General features: G+C 34.8%; 1 protein-coding gene across 5 annotated transcripts in view; it reads left to right on the top strand.

The window, feature by feature from the left end:
* PKP4 (plakophilin 4) overlaps nucleotides 1-16,873 on the top strand; it is a 230,072-nt gene that overhangs the window by 73,297 nt on the left and 139,902 nt on the right. For all 5 annotated transcript variants that reach the window (XM_012727818.1, XM_012727815.1, XM_012727813.1 and 2 more), the window contains exon 2: nucleotides 2,443-2,579. In XM_012727818.1, the coding sequence (XP_012583272.1) occupies nucleotides 2,448-2,579 (132 nt within the window). In that variant the 5' untranslated portion in view covers nucleotides 2,443-2,447. The remainder of the gene's footprint in view (nucleotides 1-2,442; nucleotides 2,580-16,873) is intronic.

Raw genomic sequence — 16,873 nt, 5'->3', positions numbered from 1 at the left:
AAGATCTATGTCTAGCTCTCTAATTTGTACCATGAAAAGAATCTGCTTACTTCTTTCTAAAAACTGCAAGAATTTTTCTGCATTTTTCTGCTTTCAGTTTTCTTGCATCTATTCTATTCTGTTTGATTCCCAGAAAGCCCCCCAAGTGTTTCCGTAACATATTTGTAAAACTCTCAGATCCTAGAATGTGATCACCCAGGTCACTGAGGGAAACATAAGACCTAATTTCTGCATATGTTCATTGTTTTTTTTTTTTTCTTTTTTCTAGTAGGAAAAAAAAAAAAAGAAATAATGTCATTCTGTGATTCTAATCTTAGCTAGATTCCTTCCAGCACCTTAAATTGTACTGAGAACCACAATGGATAGGACACTTTAATAGGTTCACAGCTTGGCGATATTGCGGCATCCCTGCTCTGCCCTGTGTAGACTATGATATTTCTGAATTTTTGCAAAATAGAAGATCTTCCCTACCCCTTATGCATGGGCATCTTGGTTATCATTCTTTATTCCAGGAGTGTTAACACTTGCCTACAGTGGATCAGAAAATAGAAACATCATCCCTTACCTATAAAAATCTCTACCACAGAGTAGTAGTTGGTATATTTTTGTTTTCATTTTTGTTTTACAAATTTATAAGCTTTACACTTAGTGACTTAAGTGTTTTTACTCCATCACTTGAGTTTTAATATGCTTTCCTTTGATTCAGATTGTGCTGCTTCACCTACTTGAAGAGGCCTGCCTGGCTACTGGCGTTACCCCAATTATATCTGCTTATCTCTACCTCCCAACATATCCCAGGGCAGAGTGGTCCTCAGAAAATTCCGTTTGATTTCATTCATATTGCATGGTCTGGATGCACATTTCTACACTCTCAGTGAGGAAATAAAGTTAAATAATATAGTCCTACGTTTCTAGGAGTAAGATTCTTCCTAGTTAAATGGTAAAGAATTAATAATTATAACTCCAGTGAAATTTATTACTGCTTTTCTCAAATTCTCATTGTTCACTGATTTTTTTGCTTCATTTCTTACCCATTGGTAATTTCATGATATTATACTCTTGACATTTAAAATTTTTGATTCTTGGCATTATTTATGTCGCTGTTGCATAGTAACATTTTTTGTTCTTTGCAACCATCTGCTTATTTTAAGGTGTGTAGTTTTTCAGTGGCATGGAATACTTTCATAGCTTTACTTGCTTTAAATTCTAATCCAGGATTTTTATCAGTGGTGTTTTTTATTCATAGATTTCATAATTGCATTTAATGAGCATTTGTTAAGTAGAAAAATTAACTATTTTGTCCAGCTGATATTTTAAATATTGCCATAAAATTGTTTCGCTGTTGTATATAAAGAAGTGCTGGGACTCAATGAGGAAAGGTGTTGACAAGCTTCTTACCTTTAATTTTTGATCCTAGACACACTAATTCCCAAATCTGAACCTTTTCCTCATCCAGAGACACTCCCTTTCAGTTGAGGGTTCCACCTGAGCTCTGGGCACTGCGGAAATGGGAGATTGGGAATTCACCTGCTAGAGCAGGTGTGAGGGCTCTCTGTGAAGCTGGCATGAGAAGGAAAAGCTTAAACTCATTGGACCAGTTGTCCGTTTCTATCTGATAATATGGCAAGAATACAGCAGCCACTGGCAGATACTTAGAACCTGGACCCATCTCCACTAAGTGCGTTTCAGGAGAGGAAGGAATAAGATAAAGGTGTAGGTGGCACACACATTGTCACTCTTTTCACAGAGTGTGCCTCTCAAGTGTTACTAACACTTTGTATTTCAGTTGCTTGCTGGTTATCTGTTTAAAATATTATTTGATTTAATCAATCAGCTTCTAACAACTTGACTGTCCTTAGTATATTTTCAATTAAGAGATTTCAAAGCCAGCTCTCCCCAGTCAATTTTTAAAAATATTTATTTACTTATGCATACAGAACTGGGGTACAGGCCAGAAGTGCAGGAGTGGTGAGGGGATTCACCAGAGTGAGAGTGGGGAGCAGAACAGGCAGATTGACAAAATACACTGCTGAGGAGAGCAGCTGGCGGGTCAGGAGAAGTCTGTCATGCCATGTGGAACACTGCCCTAGCCGGGGCTGGAACTCGCAATGAAAATGAAGCAGTTACAAGAAGCTTCGTGGTGCTGCGCTTTAAATTGGTGCGCCACCAGGGAGGTCCTGCTCCCGTGCCCCCCCCCCCCGTCAAATTTTTATTGTGTTGTTTAATTATTTTCTAACTAGTTACTATCAAAATTATTTTCTAGTGTTTGATAAATACTAAATGTACTTTTTGCTTTTAGAAACTAGACAGCCTCAGAACTGTGACAACTATGTGTAGAACTCTATAGAAGTTGTTAGGAATCATCTACTAGCCTTCAGGCCCTGCATTCTCCTGTGCAGGAGCTGGTGAGAAAGTGTTAACGGTTTGCCTGCTTCATTGCAGGAGGAATGCCAGCTCCTGTGCAGGCCTCATTGGTGGAGGAGGGGCAACCACAGACCCGCCAGGAAGCTGCCTCTGCTGGCCCAGGCATGGAACCCGAGACCACAGCCACCACTATTCTAGCTTCTGTGAAGGAGCAGGTACAACTTACTGAAATTTGCTATTAATTATTTCTTCAATTCCTTTTTAAAATTTACTCTTCAGATGTGTTTTAAATTTGTCTAACGTCCTTGATGCCTTCACGTTTTCTAATTATAAGGTGTTTACATCCCTGAGTACATTGGGATGACTGGCATGTAGAGCCGCGCCAGGTGCCAGTCAGAATCGGAACATGCAGGATACTTGTGCGTCTGCAAGTAAGGACAATATCGATGGTGATCGGTGTCTGTCTTGCCACATCGCGGAGTGTGTGCATGCACGCGAAGCTTCGTAAAGCACATTTCACACTGCTGACTTTTCTGTCAGGACTCTGGCAACTTGAGGCCTGTAATTTTCTTAGATGTGTTGAATATTTTAACATAGGTATTCTGCAGGAGTGTCTCTGTGATTTTGGATGAAGGCTCTATTTGTTGTGTTTGTCTAAATCAAACTATATTCATTTGTGGACTAATGTTCTAAAACTTGTCAAACTGTGCCAGTTTGCTTCAATGTCATGTTTATGTTCATTTTTTAAGGCATTTAATATAGCTTTTCCTTCAAATCCAAGTAGCCTTAATTAGACCTTACCTGTTGTGCTAGAGAAATTGAAATTTTTGAATTTAACTTTTTTGGATTCAGACATTTAATAGGATGAATATAAATTTAAAGTGCAAGGATAGTTTTCATTTTGGATTCTCCTCCCAAAAAATAAAAGTATGCGCCCTTTATTTGAGTTTTTCTGTTGGTGATAATCTAATATCAGTTTTTTTTAATTTCATAATTAACTGCTGATCTATTTTCCTCAAATCACATCAACTTAGATGTCCTGTGTTACGGAATATTCTTTTAAAAATCAGTCTCAACATTTTAAATAACTAATGATGACAATTAAAGGAATACTTAATACCTCATTATTTTACTCTTTGCTGCAACTTGAGTAGTAAGCTCCAAAAATAGACATATGTCTAACATTAGAGTTATGTTTTCTAGAAATGTAATTTCCCAACTTAATCTAATGACAAGGTATCAAAATATGTTGTTTATTTCTCACTGAAATTTAAAGTTTTGAAACATCCTACAAGCTTAAGAATTTGAGAAGACACAAGAAAATTGTAGTCAGTACTATTTTTATTTTTTACCAAACTATAGATTATCTAAGCTATCTTTAGAGAGGAAAAAAGGACTATTTTCTCATAACCCTTCATTGTTGTCAAGATTAGCCCCAAGGAGCTGTGAAATCAGAAGACTGATTTATTGCAGGTTCTTAGTTCAAACTGTATTTTAGTAAAATATGATGGTAAATTTATCAAATGCCAAGAAGTGACTTAGAAGTAGAGATTATGTTCAGCAAACAGCAGTAGAACTTTGTGTTTGTACCTTGAGACTAGATACATCCTGCATATTGAAGAAAATTGGGAACTTACGAGTTTAGCATTGGGATTCCTTGAAAGCCTTAAGTAACTTAAAAATCTCTTGACAATAAGTAGTTCTGAATGAATATTTTGTGGAGATAACAAATGTTTCAGTTTTTCAAGGTAGCCAAAAAAAAAAAAACCCAAAAAAACAGAAAAGAAAATGGTACAGGTATTACTTATTAGACAACCTATTGAATGTGTCCAGTTCACTTAGTGGGAGACTATACTTTGCTTCTATGCCTGTAAGAGGATTTTGAATCCATTAATAATACACATCTGCAGTTTTTATTTGTAATTTCTCAGTGCTCATTTTAACTATTCATGTTAAGGCATCATATCTATTTCTTATTCTAAATTACTCACCTGATTTTAAATAACTGTCTTCTAGCTCCTACCATATTTTGTGGCACCAGACAAGCTACTCTAATTTCTCTATAAAAATTTCTTAGGAATTTCCCAAAATCTATCACTCCCTGTCATCTACCCAATGGGACAGAATACAGAAAAGTTAGGTAGAAATAAGAAAGTTAATTAGTATGCATTTGATTTTAAAATATTAGTCAGAATCTGGCATTGTTAGTCCTGTTAGAAAAGAAATAGTTAATACAGATTATATCCTTGATTGTGTTTTATATCAAATTGAATATATAAAATTATTCAAAAAAATTAAGTCACACCTCACTATGATGCACAGCTCATAGTCATGGGGCACTGGCAGCAGCTCTGATCAACTCAAAGTACAGACAGGTCCCAAGAGGGTTATTACATTCGGGCATGCAAGGTAGATGGCCTGGGCCCCACACAGGCTCTGCTGCTTCCTCTTTGACCTTAGAAAGAATTCTCAACAGTTCAGTGCCTCACTTTCTCATATGTAAAGTGTGGATAATATTGGTTTTTGGAAACATTAAATGTATTTATATAAAATGACCGTAATAGTGTTAAGTGCTTTTAGTAAGTGTTCATAGTTAGGATTAATAATATCATTATCATTTCTATATAAAAACAGACTCTTAGGAGAAACTAGTGGTTCTTTTTTTAAAGTTTACATGGAAGTATATTTCCAGTGACATTGGGACATTGATCCAAAGACAGAAAAAAACCTTTCTGAATATTCAGTCATATTTATGTTATCAGTGGTTCATTGCTTCATGGTATTACACTTATGAAACTTCACCAAGCTGGCCTTACAAATTAAAAAAAAAATACTTTATGTATAAAAGAAGTAGAACATGTGAAAATAAATGCCACTAGCGTGCTGTTACTAACAGTTTGTCACCCCAAACATAATGTCAAGACTTTTGGTTAAAGTATTGAAAAGTAGTCTCTTAACATTGCCTTCAATTTTGAGAGGAAAATCCTGAATTATTCTTGAGTAAGTATATCCAAGACACTAAAACACGTCACATGTACACTCCTTAGTCAAGTCAAACCAGAGGAGAAATGGCACCCACTATCCGTCTTGTTATCAAATAAATCATTAGTCTTACCATCTGAAATAGATTTAGGGTATCACCGAAACAATTAGGTCTTCCTCTGCTGGGCTGTGATTCTGGCTGGTGCCCGGGGGTGGGGAAAAAATTCACCAGAGAGAGTGGTGGGATGCAGAACAGGCAGATCTACTGAAATGCACTGCTGAGAGGAGCAGTGATGAGACAGGAGAGATCTGTAGCGCAATGTGGGTCACCTCCCTGGCCAAGGATTGAACTCATGCTGAGTAGCTGCCGATAACTTCATCATGCTGCACTCTAACCCGTTGTACTTTGGCATTACCAACTGCCTATTTTATGAAGATATGGGACCAACCACCATATTCACAGAAACGTTATGAAGCAGGAAAATATCACAAATAGTCCATACAAAATTAGTGACCTAGCTATACATTCTTGATATTAAGATAATATGAATTGTATTATATATATATTTATCTATAATTTAAATCCAAAATTTGCTTGAATGAACAAAAATTGTTTTTCATGTCAATGATCACTTACTGACTTAAGTCTTATAAATTTCATCTCCCATTTATCCAACTTATACTTTATAAGGTATAAAACAGTGTGGTTATCTAGATAATATCCACCAATATCATGTACAGCAGGTGGTAAAAGGAAAATACTAAAGAAGTGTCTTTCAGTTAAGGACCATGATTTAAAAACAATAAAGTCAACTCATGAGAATAATGAAGTAATGTGAACCTTGGACTTGAGTCTGAATTTACAGGAAGTGTCAGTTGGACTTCAGCCACCAGTTGGCTGTAATCAGGATCATCATTTGGCAGTTTCTGCTCTTCATCTCTAATGAGAATCCAGGAGTTCAAGATGATTACAATATGTTAGAAATGAAGAGCTTATTTTTTGTGTCCTGATAGTTTTCCAATATCTGACAAACTTGAGAATATTCTACTGCTTGCCCTAATTTCTTACACTAAGTCAGGAAATATGGCAAAGTGTGGTTTCCTCAAAGGTCTTTCCTTCTCCGGTGAAAACTTCAGGCTAAAATGAGTTATTGGCCCTTTCATCCTTGAAATGAATGGCATATTTGACTGCAGAGAAAGTAGAATTTGGCCACACACTGGCGCTTTGCTAGCATCCATCCCCTGCAACCTAGTCACATGTATCTGCATGCTGACTATACTTGCACACTCGCTCACTAGCCAAAGGCCCAGTACTGGCTATTATATTCAATGGGGAAAGTACATTGTAGACTTAAAATTGATGGAATGTGGTCTTGGGTTATAGAAACATTTTAAAAAACCACATGGCCAATCATGGATAGAGTAAACAAGTACATTTCATATAGGGTGCAATTTGGTTCACATATTGTAAAATAACACATGTAATATTTACTAGTCTTTTATTTTATGTTATAACGTTGCTGAACTATTGAGATCTCTGAACTCAGCCGTACTCCTTAGTGGCTCTTACTCTCTGCTGTTCTAAAGACATAGTTATTTTTGGATTATGATTTAGGAAGTTTGGAATCCAGATTTAAGTTTGAGGCCCATTCAGTTAGCATGAAAATGTAAGCAAAGTATAGATTTGGTAAAGCATGGTAATTTTAAGTGTACTTCTCTTACTCTTGTCAAGTCATAAATTAGAAATTGTACTTCTTTTGTTATTGTTGATGATTGAAAATTGCAACATATGGCACTTGTGAGGTTCTCAAGATAATATTTTCTGGAAAATACAATTCTACCTTAAGTATATCCATACTAACTTAAGTGATATTTAAATATCAAAGAGCAAAATTCAGTCCCTGATTTTTAAAGGTAAAGTAAGGAAATGTGGAACCCGCTGTGACCTATTGATATTAGTTCATTTTTACATGGCTGTGTTAACTTCAGTAATTACACACCCTTCCTGTATGGCGGAATGCCCAGATCTGAACAAATTCCAGTAAAAGTATTTACTTTATTCTTCCGAAACTGAAACAACTCAACTGTTATGCACCTGCCTTTGCAACTTTCTTTTATTTGGCTCCTAAGATTATTTACAATCAAATCATTCTTTTTGACATACCTCAACCACATGCTGAAGACAGTTTTTATTTCAGCCACAAATAAGCATAGTTTTTAGCTTAACAAACAGCATTATGTTGTAAATACAATTCCTTAAACTTCACATTTTTTCTTTCTAGTATCCTACTAATAATTGAATTATTCTTGCCATTTTAATTATAATTTAATATTTAGTGGATTCTTCAGTGTCTGAACTGTATCATCCAACCAAGGTAAGATTGGATCTGTTCTTAGTGACTTCTGTACGGTTACAAATTCTGAAGCTTTCCTTCCTTAATATTATGAAAATGAGGGTCAAATTCAATAACACTCTTGTTTGGCAATTGGACCCAAATTCAAGAATTCTGAATCCCAATATGTTTCCAAGAGAAGATACTGAATCCTCCCTTTATGTTGCATGTACTTTGTCAAAACATAGTATTTCTCTTCCATGTGTGAAAGATGTAACACCTATCTCAGTTTGCTCTGTGTTAAAAATTGTAACAGATTTTGGCTAGTAGGTTTGTCAGGTATTTGAGCTTACAAAAAAAAAAAAAAAAGATTGTGCTTAGCAATATAAAACATTAGCTCACCAAATTAACTCACAGTAAGCATACGCATTTTTTTATACCTGCCCAAGGTTTTTTGATAGTTTAATGAATGATCTGTTTACAAATTATTTCCAAAGCTCCACGGTCCTGCCTATTCTAGGAATACATTCTGAATAACCAAGATTCTGTTCTATTGAGTCACTAGGGACTTTTTATGTGTAGTGACTTGACTGTTCACACACAGCCATATCACTAAGGCAGACATCATAAGTGCCCCAAAATAATTTATTGGGTTAATGAGCTAACAGTGTAGAAATGCTTGTTTTCTCCTGTGGTTAGCTTATACTTACTTTTAATTAAAGAATTGTGTAATGTGTCAGTTTTACATAAAATTGTTAATTTTGACATTTTAATATTTTACTAAATAAGCAGTACCTTTTGTTTACATTTGAAAATTATAGAAATATTTTTCCTTCATTAACACATAAAGCTAACACTGATTTTTGCATGCTTAAAATTATAATTTCCTTTTCAGTTGAATAACTCAGCAATTCCTGCAAACTTTATGCTGATAAATTTGAAATGAGTGACTGCTAAATTGATGAGATTAAATGAATGTGACAGGATCATCCAGCATTGAATTCTCTGCACTGCATTTTCTTTTTCTTTATAGAATAACTTCTGGAGAGCAAATTATATTAGGAACAGCTTTTCCCCTCAGGTGTAACCTCAAAGTTACTTCACAACTATAGCAAAACAGTATATCTTCAAGTTTAAGTGTTCTTATTTTCCAATTGCCTTTTTTGTTACTTTTGCAGAAATGGACCCTTATAGTCTTACTGCATCTGTTTATATTTTATGAATGCATTGTTTCCAGAGTGATCAGATCTGCCTGTATTTCAGCAAAGTAATTTAGGCTGTAATTATAGCATTTCTAAGGAAAATCATTTAAAATGTAAAGTTCCATTCAAGTAGTTTAAAGAAAATCATGTCTTAGTTTATAGAATCTTAAAGTTTTTACGTACTCAAAGTTTAATAACATTGGGTTTGCACATATTAGAAACAGGGTGTAAGCAAATTGAAAGAACACTTTGAAAGTTGGATACAAATACGTTATATAATTACATTCTATAGAAATTACATTTCAGATGTAAAAATTGCTTTCCTAAATTGGAAGATATTTCTCTTAGAGTTAAAAACTCTTGACTTATAACAAAGTTTAATTTTTCTTGAAAAGCTTGAGTTTAAATCGTCAGTGTACTATTTGTATTTTAATTTGTAGACTTAAGCATAGGAAAACTCCAAAGTACCATAACATTGCAAAAGTATTCATTATTCAGTATCATCTATTGTAATTAACATAGCTCATTCATCAGTTTTTCTTAAAATCATTCCTAAATCCTAAATCAGGATCAAGGCCCTGAGGAACTAACTGCTTATGGTCTTCTAATAATCTACCCTGGGGGAGTTGTTACTATTTCTACAATGCATTTCTGCATTCCATCATCAAGTTGACACAAACTATAACTCCCCCCCATAAAATCTTTTCATAAATTGTTTTATTACAAAGCTAGTAAGTCTACTCTGTTAAGTGTGGTGTAACTTGAGACCTTGTTTTTTTCATTAATGACCTGAGCTACCACATATAATTCTTGCTTTAAAGCTGTACTCTTGGAAAGGGGAAGCTTACTTGGAACCCTCCCATAATACCATTTTCTCACTTGTTAAGGTCAAATATTATTTTTTTCTATACTCTAAGCTGTTAACAGCAAGATCTTGATTTTATTATTTCATTTAGCAAAGTATAATGAAACAGTGGATTCTTATTGTAGTATGTGAAAAAAATATATAATTGTTCTCATTCAAAGCTGATAACAAAATGTGACTGTAGATAAAAATATGAAACATAGCTCTGTATAACTATAATATAATAATATATGTTATTATATTTATTTGATCTGTAGTACAGATTTGGGGGAAATGTACCTTATTGATGTGAAATCACTTTATCTGATTAAGTTTTTTAATTTTCTTAATGCTTGAAAAATTTTATTTTGATTTTCTATCAAAACCCCTTGTTCCCTAGTGGTACAGGATGAAAGTCTTCGCCTACCACAGCAGCATGAGTCCTATCCCCACCAGGGAGTTGTTGACCCACTTGGCACAACAGATATCTCCTATCTTGCTTGTTGCTCCCCTGAGCAGTGTCTTTCAGTAGATTGACCTGTTCTGTTCCCCACTTTGTCTCTACTGAATCCTCTCACTTCTGAATCTTTCACCTGTACCCCAGTTCTTCTTGTATACATAAATAAAATGTCTTAAAAAAAAAAAGCAAACAAACTATAAACACACTCATCCTATTGTCAGAATGGGAGTATTTCTGTACTACAAATTCAGTTCATCAGGATTGTAAAGAATGGCCAGTGGCTCATTTATGTTAGGTCTGTTACTTTGAAGATGAAAAATCTTGCTTTCCTGGACCTGGTACTTTTCAACAATACCAAATTGCTATTTCTTTTCTCTCTACTACTACCACCACCACCACTGTTACTGTTACTGCTACTATTGTTGTTGTTAGTGCTACTGCTATTATAGCAACAAAATTTTGGAAAATTCATCATATGTCAGTAAGATATAACACTAGGAAACTAATAGCTAGCAGTTATTATTTTTAATGAGTGTCAGGCATTATGCTAAGCACTTTATATAGAGCATTTCCTACAGTTTTTATCATAGACATAGGAGTTAATACAGTGAAATTTTTTCAGCTTCTTGGATCACTGACTATCTGATACTAATTTCTCAGTTTCTATGCATTTTCCCACTGCAGTGGATTTGGTGGGAAAACACAGTCTTGAACTGTGTAAGTAAATTGCTTCAGTGAATTGTTTTTAATCCTTCCCCTACCTCAGATATTTTGTGTTGATTGTAACTAAAACCTCTGAACTGTGCAGATTATTTTTATTATAATCCCTATTTTCAAATGGGGAAACAGAAGCTTAGAAAAATTGAGTAACTTGCCCAAACTTAAACAATAAGTAGAGAATCTGGATCCATATCCAGGCAGTTATACTCTATACAGGCATAGTCAACAACTGGAAAAAAAAAAAATTGCCATGTAGTCAACAAAGGGAAGGATTCATACAGAGGAAATTTGAATTATTGGTGGTGAAAGGTGCATTTGAGAAGTAATATTAGAATATGAAGGAAAGGGACATGGCAAGGACATGACAAAATATGACAGATATTACTGTATGGAGCCATGAAAATAAATGCAATAGAAACTTTATTATGGATGTTCTTTAGAACGATTTTAGAGTAGCTGGGCAAAAGCAATACTTAAATATAATTTCAGAGTAACATTTTTAAGCAGAAAATCTGAGTATACAAATTTGAAGATGTTATCACATTTCAGGTATCACCTATGGAAAAGAGACCAGTTTAGGAATAGCCTTGATAAAATTTTATATTTACAAAGCTTAAAGGGGAAAAGTTACATGAATAAGATTAAAACAAACAAACAAAAACAGTTTATTTGCAAAAGAAAAAGTCACCTGGCATCTAGCTGTGGTTAAATACTAGGTACCAGGAGATAGTGGAACAATATGTTTATAGAGGAAACAATATGTTTATTGAGGAAAAATACTCTTAATCCAAGCATTTTATGCCCAGCTAAATTGTTATTAATGTGTGAAGGATTAAAAAGGTGATTTCAGACATTCAAAAGTTCATGAAATGTATGTATTCTTGTACCCTTTCTTTTTTACTATATTGAAAAATATGTGTTTTTGTTTTGTTTTTTCAGAGTAATGATTTTAAGATTTAAGAAAGAAATTTTTGGTAAAAAATAAGTAGTTGTAGTCTTTTACTAGAATTATGATTCCAAAGTAGGAACCAGGCATTATTAAATTATCAGTTAAACTTTGCATTTGTTCTTCTGTGCTCTCCTGCTTCTTATGGCTCACAAGCTACATCTCTTTTTAAGAAGTTCAGATGGATTTGTTATTCTGCTTAGTAACTCACTTAATAGGCCATGTGACTATTAAGATGCACCTGTCATCATAGTAACAAAATTACCTCTGTGTTTTAGACACTCCATACCAAACCAATGCAGTGTCACTGACACATTTAGTGGCATTTTTCATTGTCCTAAGCTGTTTTGCAACCTGTAAACTTATGTTGTGTAACATGATTTCTGATTTGTTGCCTTATTGAATTTGCAAAGAAAAAAAAATAGATCTGCATTTTGAGCTGGAGACAAATTTCTGTACATGATATCTTTCTTGGATCGTGTGCTTAAAGTATTAATGTTGATAAAATGATGTTAGTTATGTTAAGATACATACACAGTTAGAAATAGTCTTATAAGGAGATTCCTAAAAGCTGTGTCCTTATCACAGGATAAGGCAAATAACAGTTTACCAGTACTTCTAAATGAGTGAATAAAACAATTGCAGTCTGTGCAGAGTAAATATAAATGACTTAAGTTAAAATTGTGATTACTTGGACTATGGTGATAGCACATGGGAGATTTAGTGATGGGAAGCCCACAAGGATTAAAACTGAAATAGAAAAAAAGGCACAAAATGATGTAAAAATAAACTATTATATTAACATTTAAAAAATTATTTAAAATAGTGATTACTTAGTAAAAGGAGGGTATTTATTTGATAGACATTTGAGGAAAAAAGGAATATAACTTGCTAATATGCATATGAAATGTTTTAACCTCACTAAGACTCACAGAAATACAAGTTAAAAATTTAATGAATATGCATTTGCTTACTATAGTGCAATGATCAAATCAAAGATAAAATAGTGAATGCAGCAATTTCATAATATTGGCACTATAAATTAATACATTTTGGAAACACTTATATGATACGTAGTGAAGGCTTTAAAGTTGTCCTGTATTTGATCCAATAATTGCATTTGCAAATATTAGCAGAAAAGATACAAATCTTAGTAATGTTTATAATACCTAAAAGTTGACAATATAGTAATAGTACAATAGAAGTAGAATGATTACACTCATCTGCTGGGCTTTATACAGACATTGAAAATTATACTTTTAAAGACTTTTTTAAAAGATTTATTTATTTATGCATACAGAACCTGGGGTACAGAACACAGGTTTACCAGAGAGGATTCACCAGAGACAGAATGGGGAGAAGGACAGGCCCACTGAAGAAGTACACTGCTGAGGGGAGCAGCGGGCAGGTCAGGAGAGGTCTGCCACGCCATGTGGATCACCTCTGGTATGGGGATCGAACTCATGTCGAAGTGGCTTTTGCTTCTTAGTCCTGTTCTTTAACCCGCTGTGTCATCAGGGAGGGCCCTTTAAAGACTTTCTAATGATGTGGAGACTTAAATTAAAAAGTTACCATAGATTGAAATTGGCAGAGGACTGAAAGGAAGAAAGTTTATATTGTTTGCAAGATGTGGAAAACTTGTCCAATATGCCATAGTTTAAGTAGAAAATATATCCCAACTGTGATAGCAAGTCTCAGGCCCCAAATGATACAGTGATTAAAAGCAGGGATCCTAGTCTCACCTGGCTGTGTGGTGTGACCATGTCAAGTTGCTTCAGTGACACATCTGTTTCCTCATTTTAGAAATTATGGATAATGGGTCAAGTTTTATTGTATAGTAAATAATTAAACATAAATCACTATGATCCTTGAAATGATATGTAAAAAACAGGTTGTGAAAGCAACATGCTGTAGCCCAGGGCCACTTAGGAGGGACTGAGGATCTAGACTGAAGAATTCTCAGAGACTTGACCCATGCAAAGACTCCAGCTAAAATACCAGGCAGAGGGTACATACGTAAGGCTTTAATGCGATCATGGATGATGAAGCTGAGGAGGGAATCATTGTCTCTCTGGACCTGTGAAGATAATGGGTTATATCATCTTAAAGTTATATTCTGCAAATCCAGTGCTTTACATATATTTTCACTGAATATATTCCAAAAGCTCATTCTGAAACTCATCAGAGTTGCCTTAGGGAGACTTCTACAATGTTTCACTAAGAAAGAAAAGAGGGATGCAGAGAAAATGTGCAAAATACCCCCCCCTTTTTTTTTTTTAGCAATGAAGCATTTCCCTATATTCCAGAGTTAGTGTAGTGTCTGGTACTAATCAACATGCTGGAGATATTTTGAATATTCATAGCAAATAGATAGAGAACAAAACATGACAGTACTAGGTCATATTCCATTCACATAAATTACTTAAAAGAGGTGAGGAAGATGTGTCCTCCCCAAGAACAGGTAGGAGAGGAATATCCTAAATAAATAGCAAAGTTCCTTCATGACACATAGGTGACAGCTTATACTTAAAACCTTTACCCTTGCTATTAGAAAGCTTTTTTTTTTTAAATCAAATTAGTAGTAGAAGAGGTTTGTTCAAATAGATATTTCTAAAGTGAAGTGATACTCCTTGCATCTTAGCTAGGAAGGACCATATCACACTGTTGCTCCTTCAGTATGTTGCAGACATTAGCTCCTCCGACCCAACAGCCTGCTGACAGCAAGCTGATTACATCTTGAAATAATGTCACACATCTTTCTACTTTCCTTGAGAGTGAGAGAAAGAGACAAGCATCTGCACTGACATGATTATACTTTGTAGCTTTTAAATGCTTTCAGCCATATTTCATTGAAAATGTAGCCTTAGTGAGTCATGTCTAAGCCTGAAGAAATACTGGTGCTTTCACTTAAAGAGTTTGTTACTGCTATGATGTTGCATATCCCTAATCTGTTCTTGCCTTTCATAACCTGGATGCTCTCCAAGACCAGTCACTCTGACTGATTTATTTCAAATGGCAGAGCTCACATCAGTATTCTCTAAATGTTCCTTCTGATAGATTCCTACACAGAAGGCGGCAAATGTAATAATTATGACTATTTTATATTGTGGCTGGAACTATGGATCCATTTTCAATACAATTCTTGTTTCAAAAAAGTATCGTCCTGTGTTCTAAATCTTTTATCCAAGGCAGACTTGAAATGTAAGGTTAAATTTAGTAGATTGGTGTTACAGAATAATACAAATCACAAGATTAGTTTGGTGTTACAGAATATTACAAATCACAAGATTAGTTTGGTCCTTTGTGCTTGTTTTCACTAGCATTTTGACAACCTATACAGGGTTTTAAACAACTTCAGGAAACCCTATTCACCAATACCAGTTTTAGTTCTCATAACTAGTTAGCACTGGCAAGGTAAAAGGATGAGCAGGTTAACAGCTTAGAAAAATGTCACATGGTCATTGAGGGTTGGGGTGGGGAAAGGGGTTCAGAGAGGTCTACCAACCAGGAAACACAGCCAAAGTTTTCCTGATACTTTCAGCTGGATGCTCAGAAAAGTACTACTAGATGCTTGATCAGCCAGGACGTCCTCACAGCCAGCCAGCCAGGTCACCCCTGGCACCCTTTTAAAGGGGTACACAGCTCTGAGGGTTTCAGTTTGTTTTGAGAAAGTCACTGCATCACAGTGAATATTTTTAAATTTTGCCCTCATTATTATTTATAGTAATAGTTTGATGAGCCTGACTCGTATTGAGTTGCTACAGTTTCACTCTATTCTTCTAAAGAATTCATCCATTTTTAGATCCAGTTGTTATGGTGGCAACAAGATGCAGACATTGATTTCAAGTTGTCTTGGGTTCAAATTCATACTCGCACCTATAACTTGATGTTATTGGACAAGCCCCTTGACTTCTCATAGCCCATTTCCTCTTCTGTGAAATTACAATATTAATTTTGGCTTGTAAATTGTAGGTCATATTTCAAATGGTAATGAAGTGCTTCATACAAATAAATGGCCAAGCCCTTACTCAGAAGCAGAGCTACCCTCAGGGATTTCATGAATTTTGAACTTTTTTTTTTCTTTGGGGTTGTCAGTGGTAAAACTGGCATTCAAATCTAATTGCCCCTGAAACTGGTATAGTAAAATGAAGTCTACTCAGTGTGGACTGTTGTTTATGCTGTTACTGCCTTCCTGCAGAGCATTAAATTTACTTCTCATCTTCATCTGCCAGAAATCTTTAATTCCCTATCTTCCAGTTTTGTTTGGTGAATGGAAAAAATCTACCTTCACTCCCTCTCTTGTTATCCTGTTATTTTAGAACTCTGCCTTACCTGAAATACATCTGAACATTCTGCAGCCTAAAATAAATGCAGTATGGTTATTCTGAAACAGCTCTCTGCTGGATCTGAAAAGTCATTAATTGTTTTTGAGAATATGAACTGTTGCTGGGTAGAAGCAATAGGTTCTGATTCACAGAGCAGGATGATATGCTGAAGCAATCTGGTGTGCTTTAGTTACTAAAAACATCATGGAGAGGTGGCTAATACTGTTTTTGAATGCCTTAAAGAAGTTTCCCAAACTGCAATATTGCAAATAATCAACTCACTTAAGTACATTTACAAAGAGGAATTATTTATTGCATGTTTAAAAATATCTTTTACTTTTTAATATTAGGTCCCGTACTCTGTAATATGTTGTGTTTAATAGGCCCCTTTTTTTCCCCTGTAAGACATGTCTAGAATTCCTACCAAACAGATGGCAGAGATAAGAAAAGGTATTATAATTAACAGAACCCAAACTCAGATTGAACTTAGCAACCCCAGACTTGCCTTAAGGATACCACTCCTATACTATAACCCACATTATTATAGTTCCTAATTGTTCTTAATATTTGTTCGGCACCAAGGTATGCATTTTGTATGAATCATGTAATGTTCACTCAACAGTCCTTTTTGTCAATCTGTTAATTATTTTCCCCATTTTACAGATAGGAAATTTGTGAATCTTAAATCTATCAGAAT

The sequence above is a fragment of the Condylura cristata genome, unplaced genomic scaffold (assembly GCF_000260355.1).
Source record: "Condylura cristata isolate star-nosed mole 26May11 unplaced genomic scaffold, ConCri1.0 scaffold00002, whole genome shotgun sequence".
Classification (NCBI taxonomy): domain Eukaryota; kingdom Metazoa; phylum Chordata; class Mammalia; order Eulipotyphla; family Talpidae; genus Condylura; species Condylura cristata.
This window is presented reverse-complemented; position numbering and strand designations above follow the sequence as displayed.